The sequence below is a fragment of the Dreissena polymorpha genome, chromosome 15 (genome assembly GCF_020536995.1).
Source record: "Dreissena polymorpha isolate Duluth1 chromosome 15, UMN_Dpol_1.0, whole genome shotgun sequence".
NCBI lineage: Eukaryota > Metazoa > Mollusca > Bivalvia > Myida > Dreissenidae > Dreissena > Dreissena polymorpha.
In genome coordinates this window covers 38,169,745-38,191,901 of record NC_068369.1, presented here as the reverse complement: position 1 = coordinate 38,191,901, position 22,157 = coordinate 38,169,745, and the positions used below count along the sequence as shown (strand labels likewise).

The 22,157-nt window shown below is 33.3% G+C and overlaps 2 protein-coding genes across 6 annotated transcripts; both read right to left on the bottom strand.

Moving 5' to 3' along the window:
- Window positions 1-5,315: 5,315 nt before the first annotated feature.
- LOC127860666 (uncharacterized) lies at window positions 5,316-9,849 on the bottom strand. Its single transcript, XM_052398906.1, has 3 exons — window positions 8,277-9,849; window positions 6,718-7,727; window positions 5,316-6,200 (listed from the first exon to the last, which is right to left on the bottom strand). Exons 1-3 carry the CDS (start codon window positions 8,609-8,611, stop codon window positions 5,848-5,850), a joined length of 1,698 nt encoding a protein of 565 aa, XP_052254866.1. The 5' UTR covers window positions 8,612-9,849; the 3' UTR covers window positions 5,316-5,847.
- Window positions 9,850-13,994: 4,145 nt separating this feature from the next.
- On the bottom strand, window positions 13,995-21,360 carry LOC127860743 (uncharacterized). Of its 5 annotated transcripts, none has more exons than XM_052399026.1 (8): window positions 20,908-21,360; window positions 19,896-20,102; window positions 19,280-19,348; window positions 17,947-18,126; window positions 17,473-17,553; window positions 16,798-17,007; window positions 16,409-16,521; window positions 13,995-16,184 (listed from the first exon to the last, which is right to left on the bottom strand). In XM_052399026.1, exons 1-8 carry the CDS (start codon window positions 20,942-20,944, stop codon window positions 16,170-16,172), a joined length of 912 nt encoding a protein of 303 aa, XP_052254986.1. In that variant the 5' UTR covers window positions 20,945-21,360; the 3' UTR covers window positions 13,995-16,169. The 5 variants fall into 5 exon arrangements, with proteins under 5 accessions (XP_052254986.1, XP_052254982.1, XP_052254984.1 ...); XM_052399022.1 differs by having other exon boundaries at window positions 16,416-16,521; window positions 20,908-21,358; XM_052399024.1 differs by having other exon boundaries at window positions 16,416-16,521; window positions 19,908-20,102; window positions 20,908-21,358.
- Between the last annotated feature and the right edge of the window lie 797 nt (window positions 21,361-22,157).

Sequence of the window (22,157 nt, the reverse complement as noted above, 5' to 3'; positions counted from 1 at the left end):
GAACATAACCCATGCTAATTAATCTTTTTTTTAAACAACAATAAAAAAACACACGAATTTACGTATCTTCGAAAGTCCTGTTTTGAACCCCACCCCCGCTCCCCCAAAATACATGCACACGAATATAAATGATTTTACAGTAAATACACTATATATAAATATCACGGTAGAAATAAAATATGATACTGAACGTAAATCAAAAACAGAACTGAATATTATATGTTTCACGACTGTATCAAGTTTGGTCTATTGATAATTTATCAAGTTAAACAAAGATCATTAACAAAGTTCGACCCAAGAGATAGCTAAATTCACTTGTGTGCATGATTATTCTGAGCTTCAGGATGATCTGGGCATTAAAGCCGTACACCTTGAAATGAACGTAAATTTAAGTATAAATACGAAACATATTTTATCTATGCCAATTAGAATATATCTGGTTGTTACAAGGTAGAAATCCGTCTTTTTTGCGCGTTAAAACTTAAAAATAATCACGTTTGTTGAAATGAATGTATACGTATAGAAATTCTACTTTCGGTTTTAAAATTAAAAAAATTACTTGCTTACTAGGCTTTAGATTTAATTTTATCTATGCCAGTTAGAATATATCTGGTGGTTACAGTTAGAATATATCTGGTGGTAACAAGGTAGAAATCCGTCTTTTTGCGCTTTAAAACTTAAAAATAATCGCATTTGTCGGAATGGACGTATACGTATAGAAATCCTACTTTCGGTTTTAAAATTAAAAATAATAATAAATTACTTGCTAACTAGGCTATAGATTTAATGACATTTTGCACACGTTCAAATTGCATCTATATGTATTGATTAACATGTATTTCATTTCAAGGTGTGTGGCTTTAAAGTGATTGACTAATGCCTTCTGCTTCTGTCTTCATGACATTCACTTTTCACGAACATCCTTCAATAGTTAAAACTGTTGACCTCCTGCAGCAGCATATCGTCTTCATTACCTTAACCTTTTAGCAAAACTTCATGATAAAGTTAAAAAAAAAGTTACAGCAGACCTGCATCAGACATGAACATAAAGACGCTCTTGACCTTGAAGTATGACATTAACCTGGCTAATGGACTTTCAAGTTCTTAACATTTGGTGGGAGTTTCATTCCAAGCTATAGACGAGTTAACGCGTGACGTCACGCGCACCTGCAAAGTTTAGACACCGCCCACCGGTTGGCAAAAGAGGTTGAATTCATATAAGCGCATATAAAGAAGGTTGACATAATCATCGTTTTTATTGATAATCAGAGAAGAATCGCGACATAAAAGTGTTACGGACACAAAATTGTCACGGACAGGCTAAGTTTTTCAATATAATCCCATTTCCCACTTCGTGGCTTGGGATTATGATAATTTCAAAATTACTGGTTCAATCAAAAGAAGTGAAACTCCAGCTGCTGGAGCAGTATTGAATTTTCATTAAAAAACAATTAGTTGGTCCTTTATTTAAGGCAAGTGACCGATTGCCCAAACAGTACAAAACAGCACAATACAGCACAATACAAACCAACATAAACACAAAATATGAATAAAGCTGGGGTCACCGCCTTGGAACGGTCACTGCAAAGCATTGGGGGTTTAAACCTGGTTATAGAGCGCTCAACCTCACACTTGGCCCAGCAATATTCATAACACATTTAAGTGTAAATAAAATTTAACGTCATAACATTGTAACTCAAATTAAACAGTAATAAAAGGGAATTAAAACGCATTCAATTTAATTACTATTTAATTACTCAATTGCATTGAAGATACAAGAGTAACAGAATTACAACTTTTTGACGAACGATCAAATAAAACTATTAACAATTGTCAACTACATTCCTTCTTTATAGAAAAGATTTGAGAATGTAGAATCATAGAGTTAATATCTCAGATAATCATCGCGCAAATACAGGAAGAAGCAGCAATAATGGGTGTAAAAATTCCATATTACATAGCTTGGTTGTTTATGTGACTGCTAAACAAATTAAAAATAATTAAATCAAACAAGAAACGCCTATCAGAGAGAAAATATAAATAAAATGGAACGTTATAAACCCAATGACCTATGCATGTAGATTACAACTGGGAAAGTCGGTCGTATGACGTCACAAAAATCCATAATGACATAATGACGTGAACAAATTCCAAGGGCAGTCCTAAATAAAATTATTAATGGGGCTGTGCTACTAATAAAACAAGTTTACGTGGTTTAATATTAAGAAGCAAATGAATACAAATGGTAATTCCATTAAAGCGACATTATTGGAATCAAACAGTATATAGGTGTTTTGACAACGGAAGACAGAAATGATTTGATGTACGATTTGAGTCCAAATGTAGTTTACATGCAGATTTGTTCATACGACACAATGACACAATTTTATTCAACAGTGAAAAATGCCTATAATGTAGTATTCATGCAGATTTGTTCATACGACAAATGACACAATTTTATTCAACAGTGCAAAATGCCTATAATATCACTAATGATTCCAAATTTTAAGGGAAGAAAGATATAGTGAATCGAAAACCATCAAACACGTGTTTTTAAGTACATAAGCATCGTATCCTTTTGATAAAAACAAGTTAATTAAATTGAAAAGTTTAATATGAACATTTGGTTTAACATATTTTAATTTGCGGACACGCTTCAAAACATCTCCGTAAAATGATGGATGGGAGATTCCATTATTTAAATGCCATTTTAAAGAAACATTATATTTTGAAATTAAATCACCATACTTAGAGTAAAATCTAGCAAATTTATTTCTTAGGTTATGATACAAAAAGCCTTGTTTTAGCAATTTTTTTGTTAATATTAGATTACGATCATTAAAATCTTTAATACACGAACATGCTCTGGCATAACGTACCAACTGCGAAATGTAAATACCATAGGAAGGTCCTTTAGGGATGTTGCCATCTAGAAACGGAAAATTCACAATTTCAAAGTTAAAATCGTCCCGTTTGTCGTATAAACTAGTTTTGATCAAATTATTATTAATAGTTAAATGTAAGTCTAAATACGCAGCGTCTGTATTGGATATACACGATCTATTTAAGACTAGTTCTTTTGGGTATATTTTGTGAATATATTGTTCAAATAATGGATTATCTAAATTAAGTATGTCATCAATGTACCTACTAGTAAGGTTAAAACAATTAATCAAATCTACTTGCTTAGTTTTAGATAATTCTAACATAAATTCGCTTTCATAACAATATAAAAAAAGGTCAGCTATAAGTGGCGCACAATTAGTACCCATAGGAACGCCAATAATTTGTTTAAATATTTTACCATTAAATTCAACAAACAAGTTATCCAAAAGAAAAGTAAGTGCTGCACAAAAGTCAAGACCAGTCCAAATGATGTAATTATCTAATATCTGATTAGTAAAAAAAGCTGTTTTAGTGTTTAAAGCTAGATACAAACATTTCTCTCTAGCAAAAGTTTTTTCAATCAAAGAAACAAGTTTGGATTTTATTAAAGCGTGAGGAAGCGTTGTATATAGTGTCGAAAAATCATAAGTACTTACCTGCGACACCTTATATTTTTTATTTTCAATTTTATCAATAACTTCTAAGGTGTTTTTTATTGACCAAAATATTACTTTTTTCATAAACTTTATTACAAAATTTAGCTATATGATATCTAATAGCACTCAATGCAGATGTAAAATACACTGATAATTGGTTGGTAGTACAAGACACTGAATTAGCGATAAAACGACTTTTATATGGCGTCTTATGTAATTTAGGTATCCAGTAAAGTAAATTTCTTGTCACTAATATTGACTATTACATTTAACTTTACGCATTGGGCAATATGGTCGGTAATAATTTCATTAGGTAGCTTATTGTACTCACAATATGATGTAGTTTGTGAAAGTTCTTGTGAAATAATTTGAACATAAAACACTCGTCATATTATGATAACATTATTAGCAGCCTTATCAGCAGGAACTAAGACGAATTTAGATTTTAAGTCTTCAAGCAATTTACAGAGATTTTGTTTATTAAATTTAGGTGAATGTGGTAGGGCCAAAGGATGTGTATCATAAAAACATATTTTATTCATGGCCATACTAAATAGTTTTGTTTTCCAATCATTGAGTGCAGTAATTTCAGCATTTTCCTTCCTGCACCATTTAGTGCAATAATCATGTAAGGATGTTACGATATTCTTAATGCAGTCATCAAAATCAACAGGAATAGGCAGTCTGTACTTAGGGCCTCTGCGTAGCAAATTTCTGAGGTTTTTATTTTAAATGAAATTAAGGTCCCCAGTAATAACATGTCCAACTGGACCATATATATATTTAGAACTAGTACAGTCACATAATGTAGGACAATTTCTTATTACATTTATATCTGTGGAAATAGAATTATAATTAAAAACGATACTTCTTACAGGTTTACTATATTTGTAGCAAATAAGTGGTGATTCAGTATTGCGGAAATAAGGGGGAATCAACCGACGTACATTTTTATCATTGAATATTTTAGGAAGGTCAATTAAATCAAGACCTTTGTTACAAAACTCAATTTTGATACGATTTCTAGTTTTGTTAAGTACATTTTCAATAAAAGGTTTTAGATAGTAGTCAGTGAAAGATTCAATAATACAAGCACATTCATATAGAGGGTCAGATTGAAGTAAAATAAGTTTACATTCCTTATCAATATGCTCCAACGAAGAAACAGAAAGAGAGCAAAGTGCACTTAGTAATTTATGTTTACCCCCATTGTGTAATACTGTGTAGCAATCATTTAAAGAAAGCAGACGTTTAAATTTACGCCTTAAGTTACCATTTTTCCTAATGCCATGTGAACGTTTATTTCTTAGACGTTTACTAAACAGAGAAAATGAATTAATCGATTTATTTTTAGAAATTGTTCCAACATTTAGAATATTATCATTTAATCCAAGTGGGTAAGCTGATTGCAAACGTTTAATCCATTCAAATTCTGACATGCACCTTGCTTTTAATTGGCACTGACTTGAAGTACTATTATTAAAAGTAAGTTGCTCCACAAGTTGAATTGAAATATTAGTTACGCTATGACCTGTTTTATTAAAGTGCTGGTAAATGAAGTTATAAAATTTATTGTTATTTTTAATGACTTCTCGTTGAGTCATCTTGGGCATTTTGATTTCAATTGAATTAAATATTCCTAGCCCTCTGGGACGTAATTGATTTTTTATGATTCTGTATCATCTACACGCTATGTACTAAGTAATGATAGGCATAGCAAGCGCCAAGTGATGGAAAACTATCACTAAAATTGTAAAAAGATAAAAATGCAATTAAAAAATGTTTTAATGTGAAAACTATACATTAATGACAGAATATCAGCTATTATTATTATTAAGTTTTCAGAAGACTTCATTCTATCGATCCAATAAAGAAGCAATAAATAAATAAATCAACAAATTGTTACACATCTAATAAATGACATTCCAATTAGTGTTCTTTACCTGTTCTTTAATGTGAAAACATGTTAAACTGATTTTTATCGTACATTTTTTTATATAGCATACATACACCCATTGAGTTCATGAAACAATAAAACAAATATTTGACACTTAAGATATATTAAGAAACATAATACACTAGAAAAAGAACATAAGTTTAGGAAAAATATGAGTATGCACAGTTAAAAAAAATCTCACATGGTATCGTAACACTATAACACAAACAGCTACTGTAATTTACATCACATAGTTTTACAAAATTACTGTATTTAAAAAATATTAAAGCATTCAAACATCATACTAATTGGCATCCAGTTATTGTTATGAGTATTATTTATGATTACATATCAGATAAGAGTGATAAGCTATTCTACTTTGTATACAAGAATCATGTCATTGCGCCACATTCCCACAATAATTGATGCAGTGTTGCTATTGTAGCACACTGAGTATGGGGTCTTCAAACCATCCCTGTCTGTAGCCAGAGTGGCCAGCTTCCTGGTGCCCATACTATCCACCTGCAGGATAGTGCTGGACCCCTCTCCACATACCAGCACCTGGCCTGCAGGTGTTACATGTACAACAGTGGGCGATATCAGGTCAGGGTCCTCGAAGGTGGCAAGGACTGATCCATCCATGGTAAGGGTGATGAGCTTGCTCTGAGAAGAGTTAGTGATGTATAACCTGTCACCTGTCCGGCTCACTGCACATCTCCATACTGCAAAAGAGAAAAGATGATCTGTTCGCAATATAATGAGTGAAAATGACAAAACCATTCATTATACATGTATATGAACACAGTTATGAATGTAGTTGTCTATCTAACTTTTACTTTAGAACAATAATGTTTAAAAAAACACAACAATAATGAACATTTCATGTCTAGTTCTTTTTCACCAATTATAAAAGCAAGGGCATAGAATGAAAGTAAGGGTTTAAAATTATAATCACATACAAAAAATAATTTTTATTAATTTGGTGTTGCAACGAATTATTGTAAAAACGTATTGAAACAAGTTCAATTATAAAGCATATTACAATTGCATGTTTTTTTTTATAACAACAAAATATAAAGAAAAAGGTCAGAAGCAGTGATGTTCACAGCAATACACTGTCTGTTCATAAACCCTGTCATTTAGTGACAATCAATATACAATTATTATCAATAGAAGAAAAAAATGAATTCGTTACAATACATATCTTCTTTAGAAAGATAAATCCAACACTATCCTCACCTGTATTTATATTTGATATATCCTGATGCAGTTTTCTGACCAGTTTACCGGTCAGCCAGTACTTGTATAGTGCAGTACCAGTGGTGACTAACAGGTCTCCTTCATGGTAGGTAATACCCTCACAGTCATGTCGTACTTGAAGCTTTCTGACTTTCCACAGCTGGCTGTTGTTGACTTTGATAAAATGTATATTTGAACCATAAGTAACACCAACCTCACTTGGTGTGATCTGACACATGTCACGTGGCTGATCAGATAAATTACAGTGACTCACCACCTGGAACTGCTGGTTTAGCAGCTTGATTTTCTGATTTTCTGAGTCTGCAATCAGGATCTGTCCGCTAGGGAGAACACATATGTCCCTGATACAGCATTTCGACTCTTTACTTGAATCACCTCGCAGGCGTACATCATACTCAGACTTTCCATCAATCCTTATGACTTGGTCTGGATTTCCCCGCACCGTCAAGGGCTGGCTACTGTGTTCAATCATCCCAAGACCTGACAAACTGGACAGATACTGGACAATTTCATTATTAGGCTGGAAAGTTATTGAGGATTCTTTTTGACTTAAGTTCTTCTTCCGATATTTTTCAAACTGCTGTATTTTGTCCTTGCATTTAAAGCTGGCTATAAAAGAAAGTTCCTGCTTGCCTTTATCACTTACGTCCTGTATGGCATCTCGGAGTTGTTTAAATTCATCTCGAAAAGTGGCACATTCATCGCGATCACCTTTAAGAAGAGCTTGCAATTGGGTCAGTTTATCTTTCATTTCCGTCAGTGTCTTCTTTTCAAGCATGCTTAAGGCTGCAATTATTTTTTCACGACTTTCCTGTATTTTGTGCAACTGCTCCTCAAATGAACTTTGTACAGACCGAATGCTAGACTCCTGGTTGTTTTGAAGCTCCATCAGTTCTGCCAGAGTACTATGGATAGTAACAGATACTTGTTTGAGGTCTGTGGGTGAAGTTTTTACCAAGTCTGATAAAAGAATAACCGTTTGGCATTTCCTGTAAAAAATACAACATTTTCTGTTGATTTAAACAAATAATCCATTAATGATGCAAAGTACCTATTTTAATAGCTTGATTAATGCAAATCGGATAAATATCCCGGTTTAAAAATAATCGATTAACGATAGGTACGTGTACCATACCACATCCTAAGGCTCATACCATACAAAAAGTATTACATGTTTCGAAACATCGTCGCTTTCATTATCTCTTTGTTTGAGAGACATTAACGCGTTGAGAGTATATTTAAACCGAATTATTGCATCAGCATGACAACTTACATAATTTACCTCTAACTAGACTGACCAAATTGTATACAATATATATTCATGTTTGTAAAACTGAAACTAAGGACTCTAGTAAATACCCTCTTAAAAGCAAGTTCACAACTGAAGCATTTATTTTATTCATAGCACAACAAAAGATAATTTCTTAACATTTGTATTATTCATATTTTTAATTGGATTGTTTCGTAGTTCATTCAAAGAAGTTTAAAACCAAGCACGTTCTGTCTTGAATGAATTTACAATAAATATGATAAAATACCTGTGAGAAATGATATCACACTTTCTGCAGCACAGCTGGCTATGGTCTTTGCAAAACATTTCCATGTTTTCTTCTTTATGAACATCACATTTAAGAAGAAAATCTTCCACCTTCTTGGCAACTGGCCATTTCTTCATATCTCCCCTCCCATGAGGGGAATGTTCCGTAAACAACTGGCCGTGCACGTGAATACAATTTCCGCAGTAAAACTGTACGCATGTTTCGCAATAATATTCAGCCGATTTCTCAAGTTTCCTGTCTTTGCAGGTCGAACACAAGAAGTCTTGGACCATGTCAGATCCTTTTTCAACGGTGGATTGCGAAAAGGTCGCCATTTTGTTGACCACTGAAGCTTAGATTTAACTCTTATAATAAGGTATTTCGGCTAATAGATTATAAAACAAAACAAATCACATACACATCTAACTATTGTCCAAAGTCTTACAACAAGTAATGTCCAGCTAAACACAGTTCAATGGACATCAACTTAAAGTTTGTTCGCAAGGTTATAGTTCCAGGAAACGAAGTACTTGTGCCACTAATCATGTTTCATTAAACAATACTGGCCTTAGTGTCATAAAGTGGTTGATGAACAATCTGTTTATGTGTCTTTACAAAGAATAAGTATCTCAATTCAAGGAATCAATAAAAAATAACCAGGCCTACTTGATAACAATGGTATTAACAAGAATCATTTATATGCATGCTTTTAACAATTGAATTGTAAGTAACCTCTTCAAAAACGAAACAAAATATATTGCAGCTTAAGTTTGGTAACATAAGTGGCAATAGCTTGTTATTTCCTGCTCGTTTGTTGTTAACAAAAGTATAATTTAACATAAAATGCATATGATATATGTATGTATATAAAGTATAGTTTCATTCGTATTTTATTACCATCCGTAAAATCATAAGATAAGAATTTAAAAATTAAAAATATAAATATCTTGTGTAAAGTAACGCCTACACGCCACATGTCAGTTCAGTCTAAAGAACAGGTTTTCAAACAATACAAGCTCACTTAATATTAAGTTTCACCTAGATATTTCATACAAAAGTCCAGAATTGCCCTGGACAAAATTTTAGCATGAACATAAACAAGAGGGTCAGGACCCTAAGGCACTCAGCTGAAACCCAAAGGAACCAAACTGTTCTGAGAAGAAAGTGTTCACTAGGTTTCGCAATAAAACTGCCTTTCACCGTGCCATTTTTTTAAACAAACCACAATCATATTAAACTCAGTTCAGATATCAATACATTTTTGTTTATAAAACATTGGGTATTCAATTGTTGTTGTTTTTTCTTACCAGATAAAGAAAACTGCCTCGTGGAAGCCATGTTTTTCAACGGACCGAAATCATATGTAACTCTGCAGGGAAAAATATAGAACTAATTTTAAGACCATGTTTAACGAATATTTGGCAATTAATGAAGCCTCAAGATTGTTCAAACTCTTTTTCTTCCATTTGATCAAATGATCTTCAGAGTAGTTTATTATCCCATGTGACCAAGTTTTAAACTAATTTCAGACATAATTGGGAAACATGTTCTGACTAAATTTTTATAAAGATTTATTAATGGGGCCTATTGAGCGTTTGATTCCACATGACCCAGTTTTAAACTATCCCAAAATATCATTTGGACATATGTTCTAAACAAGTTTAATGAAGATTGGGCAACAAAAGAGACCTAAGGAGTGTTCACAATTTTTTTCTTTTGTTTTACCCAGTGACATATGTTTAACCCACTGTGACCCATTTGCAAACTCAGTTATTATTTCATAGGGACAAATATTCAAGTAAAGCTTATTGTAGATTGTCCAATACAGGTGACCTTTAATGAGTTTTACAATAGCCAACTTAGGAAAACTGCACCGGACCCTGGCAACCATGTTTAATTTTTCAACAGACCAGAAATATTTCCGAACTCGGCCGAGATATGAGAACAACTGTCGTGGGAAAGTTTTAGTATTGAAAAAAAAAGACTTCTAGAGTATTCACAAGGTTTCACTATATCCATAAATCCATAAAAATAAAGCTGCCCCAAACCCATTGAGACCATGTTATTTAACAGAATTGAACCATTTTCGAAAACATATATCATTGGGAAAAAAGTTTCACGAAGAATGGGCAATGTATGTGACCTCTAGTGTTCAACAGAATTTACTAAAGTCAAATAAAGAATACTGCCCTGTTAACTGGCGGCCATGTTTTTAAACGGACCGGTGCCAATTTCAACCTCGGCTGTGTCTTCAGGACAAATTTTCTGACCACGTTTCTTTAAGATAGGACAATACATGAGACTTCTTTATTGTTAAGAAGTTTTTTTTAATTCATTTTCACCTAGTGACCTAGTTTAAAGTCCACATGACCCAGTTAAGAAATTGGCCGCGATCTAATATGAACAAAAAATTTAATGTTGAGACCAATTTTGTGAAGATACGGCAATAACTGCGGATTCTAGAGTGTTCAAAGGGCGAGTGTTGATGACGGACAATGCACGATAAAAGACCAGCCAAAAGGCTATCACAAAAGATCACTCTGCTAAGGTGAGCATAAAGTATTACTTCTTAAAATGGGTTTTAATACACTAATATGAAAAAAAACACCTGCTCCGCCCATCTTGCGGCCATGTTTTTAAGAGACCGCAAAAATGTTGAACTCGACCGAGATTTGATGAGAACAAATGTTCTCAAACCTACGTCACTACCAGTTTGAATGAAAATGGCGTATGGCAAGCGGTTCGGCGCATAATCCCAAGAAACTAGGTTTCTCATGAGAACCTAGGTTCTCAAAATGAGAACCTAGGTTCTCATGAGAACTATGGTTCCCAAATGAAATCTTGGGTTCTCATGAAAACCTAGGTTATCAGAGAGAACGACGCGAAAAGCTGTCGAGAACCTAGGTTCTTGTGAAAACCTTGGATATCAAACGAGAACTTCAGTTCTATGTGTCTATGAGAACCTAGGTTCTCATGAAAAACCCATGAGAAACTAGGTTCTCTAGCGAAAACTAAGGTTTTCAAATGAGAACCTAGGTTCTCAGGAAAAACCTGGTTTCTTGGGATTTCATAAACCTAGTTTCTCATGAGAACCTAGGTTCTCATGAAAGCCTAGGTTCTCATGAAAAACCTGGTTTCTTGGGATTTCATAAACCTAGTTTCTCATGAGAACCTAGGCTCTCATGAAAAACCTGGTTTCTTGGGATTTCATAAACCTAGTTTCTCATGAGAACCTAGGTTCTCATGAAAATCTAGGTTCTCATGAGAAACCTGGTTTCTTGGGATTTCATAAACCTAGGTGCTCATGAGAAACCTAGTTTCTTGGGATTATGCGTCGAACCGCTTGCTATAATTAACCAGTTGTCTCCCATTTGTATGGCAAGCGGTTCGACGCATAATCCCAAGAAACTAGGTTTCTCATGAGAACCTAGGTTTTCGCTTGAAGATTGCACATGGCTTCAAGAACCCAAGTTTTCACATGAGAACCTAGGTTTTCATGAGAACATAGGTTCTCATTTGAAAACCTAGGTTCTCATAAAAAACGTAGTTTCTTGGGATTATGCGTCGAACTGCTTGTCATATCCATGGTTTTCATTTGATAACCATAGGTTCTCATGAGAACCTAGGTTCTCATAAGAACCTAGGTTCTCATGAGAACCTAGGTTTTCAGAATAACGCGTCTTTGATACTAAATCCGTGGTTTTCATTTGGGAACCATAGGGTCTCATGAGAACCTATGTTTTCAGAGTTACGCGTCTTTAATACTAAATCCGTGGTTTCTTACAAGAACCTAGGTTCTCATGAGAAACCTAGTTTTTCATGAGAACCTAGGTTCTCATGAAAACCTAGGTTCTCATTTGAAAACCTGGGTTCTGGAAGCCATGTGGAATCTTAAAGCGAGAACCTAGGTTCTCATGAGAAACCTAGTTTTTTTGGATTATTCGTCGAACCGCTTGCCATAATGGCGAGTAGACCAGAATGTGTGAAAATTCGCGACTTTGTAATATTCGTTCTAATGAAAGATAGAGTCGAAGGGTTGCAATGATGGTATGATGTATTGGTTATGTTTATGTATTGCATGTGGCTTTTGTGTGTTTGTCTGGAGCGGAAAAGGAGTGAGAAATAAAATTGTTCGCGCAAGTCCGTCGTGAAAGTCAATTTCGTCTAGTTTCAATGACCATCGCGCAGAACCCACCGTTTATTAATGTTATTATCATTACCATCATCATTATCATCACCATTATCAGTATTACTATTATTTTTATATACCCCGGATCGATAGATCGGGGGTATATTGTTTTTGTCCTGTCTGTCTGTCTGTCATTCTGTCATTCTGTCCAAAACTTTAACCTTGGTTAAAGTTTGATAACTTTTGCAATATTGAACATCGCAACTTGATATTTAGGTTCTCATGAGAACCTAAATAGATCGATAGATCGGGGGTATATTGTTTTTGTCCTGTCTGCCTGTCATTCTGTCATTCTGTCCAAAGCTTTAACCTTGGTTAAAGTTTGATAAATTTTTTAATATTGAACATAGCAACTTCATATTTGGCATGCATGTGTATCTCGTTGAGTGGTGAAAAGTCAAGGTCAAGGTCATCCTTCAAGGTCAAAGGTCAAAAATAAAAAAGTAATTTTTATCTCTCCATTCAATCTTTTACTTACTTTTCGTGGAGCTGCACATTTTGAGTGGTGAAAGGTCAAGGTCAAGGTCAACCTTCAAGGTCAAAGGTCCAAAATAAAAAAAACACATAAATTTTCATTTCTCCATGTAATATCTTACTTACTTACTAACATTTTCTTACTAACATTGTCTTTTCTGTTCATATTTCATCCTGACTCATCTACCTTGCCTATTTCAGAAGGTCAAGGTCATCCTTCAAGGTTAAACGGTTATTATTATTATTATTATCATTATTATTATAATTATTATTATTATTAGTATTAGTATTATTATTATTATTATTAATGATCGATTGTTTATAGTTTGTTAATTAAATTGTGTTTGTTGTTACTGTGCTCTCCGCCCCCAAGAGAGGTGTAAGTGGGGTTTCGAGACGAATACAGGAAACGCCCCGATTCCATAGGCGTCCCTGGTTCTTTTAAGTGCCCGTTGTAGAGAACTTTTAATAAAGAATTAAAGTCAAACTTGTTATGTATAGACAACTATACTATTTTGATAGTTTTGTCTCACAATACAAGACGAATGGCATCACCGATAGGTTTTTATTAATTTCTTTCTCCGAAAGTCGTGTTATTCGATATCTTGAAAGAAATATTGTGTTAGCAACATAAGGCGTTTATTGATAGTACATTCCGTATTCCAATGACGATTTACTGATTAAAAAACGTGAAACTATGGCGAAATGTACCATAACACATCGCATAAACTTTATATACAGTGTTTGCAATAAATTTATTAAATAATTGATTAACGACAAATTAAACAAGATTCACGTTGAGCATTATTTACTTTTCAATTAAAGTAAATGCAATTACATAGAATTGTCTATTTTAACCATTATACATGTTCGCAAAAAACGCCGAATATCTTTTAAAATATATTTCTTTTTATAATTTCATTAAGACTAAGGAAGCTCTGATTTGAAAGTGTGCCACAACGGTGGCTTAGAGGACAGCTTATTATATTTAAATGATGACCTCATGGTTTCTTTTATTATGCGTCTTAACGGGGCAAAGTTTAAAATTCATGACAGACAGACAGAAAATTTATTTCGACTTGAACAATGTACATGATAACACATAAAATAGAGTTCAGCATTTACACGAAAGAGTAACAAGAGACACAATAACACAATAATTAATACAATGCATATGCAAACAAAAAGTAATATTTAAACAAGCAAAAGGTCTGAAAAAAAAACATAATCAAACTAACACATGAGGAAAAGAGTAATTATCTCATTAAAATTCATAATCAATTATCGTCCTTAAAGTAATTATTTTACAAAATGACACCATTTCATCAACTCTTTTCTATTCTTGATTGTAATACATAGACGGTTAGATATTGTAGGGTTTTTTAATTATTTTATTTTTGTATTTGACAATATGGGACAGCCGTAATTGGATTATGTCTTCTATGTTGTTAAGACATAAAGTAAATTTTGATAACAAACATTCATTTGAAAATGTAAGTTTATATTTTGTGTAGACAGTTTATAAAGCGACGAATGTTATCAAACTCGAGTTTAGGTTGCAAACAAAACCAGGAAAAGAGCACATTATTATTTACCGTTGAAACACGAATCAACGATTAACCCATTTATGCCTAGAGTACTCTCCCATCCTTCTAAATTGGATCAATGTATTTCCAAACTTAGGGATGTCTAGTGTATTTATTTCTATATTTAGATATTTCTTACAGAAATTCCTTTAAGCAAACAGCGCAGACCCTGATGAGACGCCGCATCACGCTATTTGCCAAGGCCTTTTTTTCTAGACGCTAGGCATAAATGGGTTAAAGAAACACAGTGACCAAATCGAAAACGGTACACACATATGGCACAAAAAGTAATTAAGAAAACTGAGTTACACCGTAAAAACAAACCATGCAGAACAAGTGGTGGTTTAAGCGGTTTAGGATCCCCGACACATCGACCTTGGCGCAGATGTACACCTCATACAGGTTAAATTGAGTATACATTTTCTTATTACAGTAGTTGTATTTTTCAAACATATACAAATCTGATGAATACAACCTAGAATGAAAATTCAGAAGACGTTGTACCAGAAAATAAACGAAAGTAGTATTTTATTTAATTGCAAATAAAGTTTTGCTGAAAAGCGTAAACTAGTTCATGTATACAGGCCATGTACACTATTGAGAAAACCACATACATATCTGCAGATTCGTTCATACGACACATAGACAAACTTCTGTCAGTGAAACGAATATAAATACACGTATCGGTATCGGCGTTAACTTGCTCGTTTTAAATTGAAGTAAACAATGTTTGGTTAATATTGCCATATAAAGATGTGTAAATTAAGCTTGATTAACCGTCCTCGTTCTTATATATATGTTGCTTTCAAATTGCAAGAATAAATGTTGGCATTAAAATCATATTTGACCGCTTACATACATTAAATGGTAATCATACTAAGTTAAAACAATACAGACGACCAAAGAAGGGCCTCCGTGCATTTAATTGTCAAAACATTTAACACCAATGTTAAACGATCCACGATCAAAGACGGAAAGAATGGATATAAATAGTAACCATTTTCCTCTTTACAAACAACAAAATAGAAAATCGTCCTTTTTGTATTGAAACGACGTCTGTATTTTGTTGCTTTGTTGGTCATATTTTTACTTTCACGTGAAACTTCCATATCTTTTCACAAACAAATAATCAAAATCCCGTCGTTAAAGAACTAAGCATTAAAAATAACATTTATAAAGAATCAATGTTAATAAAATCATGTTAAAATCGAACTGATATTCGCATTAATGTTTTTATTGGCCATTGGCCACTTTTTCGTGTTAGTTAAACCCTATATATCTGAAGCCGATAAGCTACGATTATAAGAAAATTATAGCGTTACTAATAGTAATATTACTAATTATTAATATTAACATTAATACTAATATTAGTACTACTAAGTTACGATTCGAAATATAAAATGTTGGTATCCCCTTTTTGTGAAGTCCAGTATAAAACAAGCAAGGGCAAGAACACAATACGAAATTCGAAAATTAATTCAGGATTAGTCGTTCTTAGATGGCTGTGGGGATTTTGCGACAAATTGCTCTTCCACGTTATAGTATATACCCGAAGAATGTCCACAATTTTCGTACATATTACATTTTTTGTCTCCGAAAATATCTGGTGTGTTCCAGTTATCGTCTGATACCTCCGCTTTTCTGTTAGGTTTCGGCATACTACAATATAAGATTGTGCATCGGTGTCACCCGTTATAGATAGTTCGAAATACACAAAATTACATCAATATTAACACAATATTTTTCATTGCATTACCCTATTTAGTTCTGGTTTTCTTATGTTGTTTCGATGTTTTAAGACTAAGATGTTTTGATATGCATTTATTATATAATTGAAAATTAATTGTGTATAAGAGCGTTTAAATATCATAATAATACTTCACCAAAAACCTTTTAAGCTTGCAGAAAATGGTAATGGACAAGACGGAAGCTATGGCAGTGAGCACACCCACAGAAATGAGCGCAATGATGATAATCTTTTCCGTTTGCGTATATCCTAAAACACATCATCAAACTTGTAAATACGGATGAAATTGGATTCACATAAAATAATTGTCTTAAACATGATTAAGCTTTCGTTGATATAACTTGTATTGACAATTTTCAATGACGTTAAAATATTTACAGCCCGATATTACACAAAGACATAACATGTTTTCAGTGTGTTAATACCTGCAATAAACGATACAGGCAAACATTAAACCCATCACTTTACATAACATTTAGTATAGCTTTGATAAAAACATTTCCTTAGCCGTACACTTATACTGACCGTTACTCCCCGAAGAAAGTATTGTGTTGTTTCCTGCAAAAAACAATGTATTGTTGGGACCTCCAGGTGCGACACTGAAGTCATCATTTGTGTCCTGATTGCGTTGTGTGGATTCTTCTGACGGAGAGGAAAGCGTAAAGCTCAACGACGCTTTGTAAAATGCAGTGCGTGACTCTTGTCCAATGTACGTCATTACGTCATGAACTGATTCTGCAACATTTAACCATGGCCGCAATGTCGCTTAATTGTCTTAATAAAGCTGATATAAACAAGAATGCAATTATGTTGACCCGTCGCTACGAAATAAATCGTGCATCATAATGATTCTTATTTTGCTAAAACGACAAATGAATATAATATGTTAATAGTGGGACGAATAAAATTACTATTTTGTCTTGCGACTGCTTTAATAAATTGACGGTATCACTATATGTTTTGTGTTCGGTTTTTGTTTAAATACTCAATACTTATAGGCCTATCTATTATACTCATCCGTCCGTTTCAACTATACAATACAAATACTCATCATTTCTATAAAAAAAGCACCATCATAATCACTATTACCTTGTACAATTTATAATCACACCTTATGTCGACCACACAATAGATAGACAAGCACTTAAAATGTAACATTGTGTTATTTTCCTTCATATTCCTAAAGCACGAAATTCTTACCATGTACGCAAACTGCAGAATATTTTTCAGAACAGTTGCTTTTCTTTAGTTTCAAATCTTGGTCGAGCAAATAGCAGTGGGCTATAAAAAAAGTATTATTAATTTAGTATTAATTGCAGTTTAACAAAAAAAATTGATTTAGACATATTTTGTTACATAAAAGTAAACTATGATTGGCAAATGTTAAGAATGTTATACGTTCTGATGGCTAGTTTCCCCATAATACTGTGTGTCTTTGTCTAAAGAAAGATCCGTGAGAATCATTTTAGAATTCAGGTATATACTGTAAATAGTTAACTGAAAACTACATATATAATATACGCAGTAAATATATTATTAGTGTAATTGTATTGTTACATTTAACTAGAACAGTATATTATGATTGTTTGAGTATTTGTATAATGCTCGTTAGATCGACATTAAATATGTGTTTTAAACACACAATGTCCCATTAGTCGAGAACATGATAATTACCTCTGGCGAATTTACTGACATTCAGTGGTTGAATCCAGAATGGTATGTCAATGATGTCTGGAGCAACTTGAAACTGTTTCATGTCAATTGGACTCACGGTAGGCAACTTTGCTTTATTTGCAATGCACTCATTTTTAGCTGCTTTAAGTGTAAATGATCCGTTTTCAACATAACTTTTCCCTAAAAAAAGCAATGAATTAACTTAAACGAACATTAAAAGTAATGAAGTTAAGGTATCGACTCAATTTAAAGACCCATTTAAGACCCATGTTCATCCAAACCGTGCAATAAACATGTTCAGCCAAACTGTGCAAGCGACATGTTACGACAAACCGTGTAAGACACATGCAAGGCAATCCGTGCAAGATACATGTTCAGACACACCGTGTAAGACACATATAAGGCGATCCGTGCGAGATACATTTTACGACAAACCGTGTAAGACACATATAAGGCGATCCGTGCGAGATGCATGTTACGACACACCGTGTAAGACACATGTAAGGCGATCCATACGAGATACATGTTACGACAATCCGTGTAAGACACATGTAAGGCGATCCCTGTGAGATACATGATATGACACACCGTGTAAGACACATGTAAGGCGATCCCTGCGAGATGCATGTTACGACACACCGTGTAAGACACATGTAAGGCGATCCGTGCGAGATACATGTTACGACACACCGTGTAAGACACATGTAAGGCGATCCCTGCGAGATACATGTTACGACACACCGTGAAAGACACATATAAGGCAATCAGTGCGAGATACATGTTACGACACACTGTGTAAGACACATGTAAGGCGATCCGTGCAAGATACATGTTCAACAAAACCGTTCAAGACACATATAAGGCGATCCCTGCGAGATGCATGTTACGACACACCGTGTAAGACACACATAAGGCAATCCCTGCGATATACATGTTACGACACACCGTGTAAGACACATGTAAGGCGATACCTGCGAGATACATGTTACGACACACCGTGTAAGACACATGTAAGGCGATCCCTGCGAGATACATGTTACGACACACCGTGTAAGACACATGTAAGGCGATCCGTGCAAGATACATGTTCAACCAAACCGTGCAAGATACATATTAAACCAAACCGTAATAGATACTTTTGCATGGCATACAATGAATTTGAAAAAAATAATACATTAACAATTTTTAAAAATAAATTACACAACCAAAACGCAATGAAAGCCCTTGGGATATATATCGTACACTCAGATACGAAAGTATAAGTTATTTATGTGTTCAGTATATGTAAACGCTGTATTCCTCTTTCATCTATAGAACATCTTTAGTGGCTTACATTTACCTTTCATGCATCTCGTTCTTGCTTTGTTGTGAGTCTCAAGATGGGAGAAGTTAAAAGTTCGCCCTGTAACGTACAACGAGATATGGGCGAATTACATCAAGTATTACATACACACTATCAATTAATCTGCCTATATGCGGCTAGAACGATATGTGGAAACCGTTCGTTTTGAAAGAGTAGACATGTATTTTAATAAAATCATAAAACAGGCTCTATAAAACCATAAAGATCAGATCCATACATGCTATTTGAGGGTATGTATATACAAATCGTATTTCCAAATGTAAACGACCGCGAACGGACTCAAATGGCAAAACGTACGGTTGGTAACATAATTTCAAAGTTCGCTGTGCTTAACGAACTGAAAATAACACCGGTATTGTCACATTTTAATAACAAATTTAAATATGCCATGTTTAAGCACGAAATTCGAGTTATTATATGTTGTACTTAAGTAAAGACGCATGCTCATAGATTTGATAAAAAAGGTGACCATATTTATCTTTAATTTATGTGAATGACAAAATGTCAACAATTTGTAATAGGGCGTTAGAAATTAAGGAAGTACAACTAGTTCCTTTTGCTACATTACTGAGTAAATTTCATTTACTGTTTCTCGCACTTGTATTTTCTCCGACATGTATTTGTACTTCAAAGCCATAGAGCCACACGGGATATGATATATTCAGGTCCGGACGGCCGCGATCCATCCACATCGGCCAGCTGAGCATGGTCTGGTTGTGACGATGACATGTCATGTGCCAGCTATACCAGTCTCTCACTATGACAGCGTCTGTTTCCGCACATTTGCTTGATGCTATATATAGAGGATTAAATGATAATATAGTATATGTTACATGATATCTATAAAACTACACAATAATAATACAATAAAATATAATATCATATATAACCTGATGACTGCACAAAATAGCCATAAAGGCAAAAATACTGTTATTAATAAATCACGTACAATCCTTTGTTTAGAATTGTCTTTTATTGAGAAATTAAAAGCAAATTATTGGCAGCAATCTAATAAGAAACTCTTACATAACATACTGACGAATCGGATAAAATGTTGACGACTGCATAGCTCTAACTTAAAAAAAACTTACAAACACACAACTAAAACCGTTGCTGTCTGATGATAAGGTCTTTATCTTCAGATTAAATATAATATAAAAATATATGTCAACACATATTATTCCAGTTGTAATAAAAATTATCTTTCCACTTTTTCCTATATCTGCAACATGAAAATTTGAAACAACAATCTGCCATTTGCTGCAGAAGCTTAATATTTGCGATTGAAATGAATGATATGATAATTAATTGTTTTCTAAAGCAATTTCTTTAGACCAATTGTCACTTTCAAATCAGCAATGACACATGAAGTCATCAACAAACGATATATTTGTCATTTGACTCTAGACAAAATATGTCAATTCATATAAATATATATTTATATTATTTAAGAACTTATTCTGTGAAAATATTTGTTTATAGCTGCATATGCAGTGATGAGTTTTGTAAAGTAAAACTAAAATTTAAAGCAGACCTATCGGTTTAAAAACTGTTGTTATTTGTCAGTCACTATTAACCGAATGTTATTTTAAACTTGCCTAACAATCCAGCATACAGGACAAAGTTCCGTAACATTCTTGAAGAATTAAAAGTATCTTGATTGTAAGTTCCTTTAAAAGTCCAGTAGCTTAAGCAAATACTTCGTCACACACTGTATATCATAATTGCACTGTTACGATAAATGCTAGTAGCAGTTGTAGATAATTCTTATTCCGGTATTCTTATCAGATTTTTCTTCTGATAACTCGTGTACATTATTAGTCGCTTTTCTGTTCCAGTCATTCTTTCTCATAACGGAAAACAAAGTTGTTCAATATATATTTTTCCTAACGCACATTCACGCGCCCAAGAACAATTAAGATGCAAATTGCCTACGCGAAGAATCAAAACTCATCTAAGATTCATGTCCGGTGATTTTTCCCTTGGAGCACATGTTAGCATTGATTCATATTATACGTAATTTTCATTTTACAAACGAATGCATGCACTTCAATGTGTCGAGTTTCATCTCGACTTAACTAGGAAAATTATATATAACGAATGCACTAACAATAACATAACACGTATGAAACTGACCTTGAATCTCTCTCTAGATAATTGTTTCAATACTCAGTTATTACGGTCCTACGATCTGTTTATTTTGCATTAACATTCAGTTTATGTTTTAATTACTCGAACAGCAATAGCCGTTTACACATGTAATCTGTTTTTCTTTCTTATGTTTAATAATTTATCTTTTAATGATAAAACAAGCTTACTGAAAACGCTCTAAAACAGTTTTTATAACAGCATTTGCAAACATATTTGCAAACATCGACTGTATTTATTTTTCAATGAGCTAACATGTAGCAATTAAAACACGATATCATCTAAAGAGTTTTGAACAGCTTTCGAGATTGCCTGGGTTACTTTATTCACGGTATCTCTTAGCAAATATCTTGATACGGAGTGTTCGTTTGTTCTAACTATTTACCCGCAAAACCGGTCTTTTCAGCTAATACTGGATATTTATTTATCTGAATGACTAATTGACTGAATGCCTAAATGACTGAATTAATTAATTAATTAATTCAGTAATACATTAATACATTTATTCGTTAATTCATATTCATTCATTTATTAATCATTCATTTCATTAATTAATTAATTAATTCATTCATTCATGAAATAATTAAGTTATTTATATATTTTTTATTCTTACTGTATTAATTTATCTATTTCTTTATTAATTATATAAAAAATATTTATGTAATTATTTATTTTCTTATTGATAGATTTATTGATTGAT

Excerpts from the sequence above, each read along its gene's own strand:
- LOC127860666 (XM_052398906.1), bottom strand. The coding sequence starts at position 8,611 with ATGGCGACCTTTTCGCAATCCACCGTTGAAAAAGGATCTGACATGGTC. Across the intron at positions 7,728-8,276 it reads TGTGATATCATTTCTCACAG|GAAATGCCAAACGGTTATTC; the intron begins GTATTTTATCAT and ends TATTTTTTACAG. Across the intron at positions 6,201-6,717 it reads TATATCAAATATAAATACAG|TATGGAGATGTGCAGTGAGC; the intron begins GTGAGGATAGTG and ends TCTCTTTTGCAG.
- LOC127860743 (XM_052399022.1), bottom strand. The coding sequence starts at position 20,944 with ATGTTACGGAACTTTGTCCTGTATGCTGGATTGTTAG. Across the intron at positions 20,103-20,907 it reads CCTGTATGCTGGATTGTTAG|CATCAAGCAAATGTGCGGAA; the intron begins GCAAGTTTAAAA and ends CTCTATATATAG. Across the intron at positions 16,522-16,797 it reads ACTTTCTTCGGGGAGTAACG|GATATACGCAAACGGAAAAG; the intron begins GTCAGTATAAGT and ends GATGTGTTTTAG.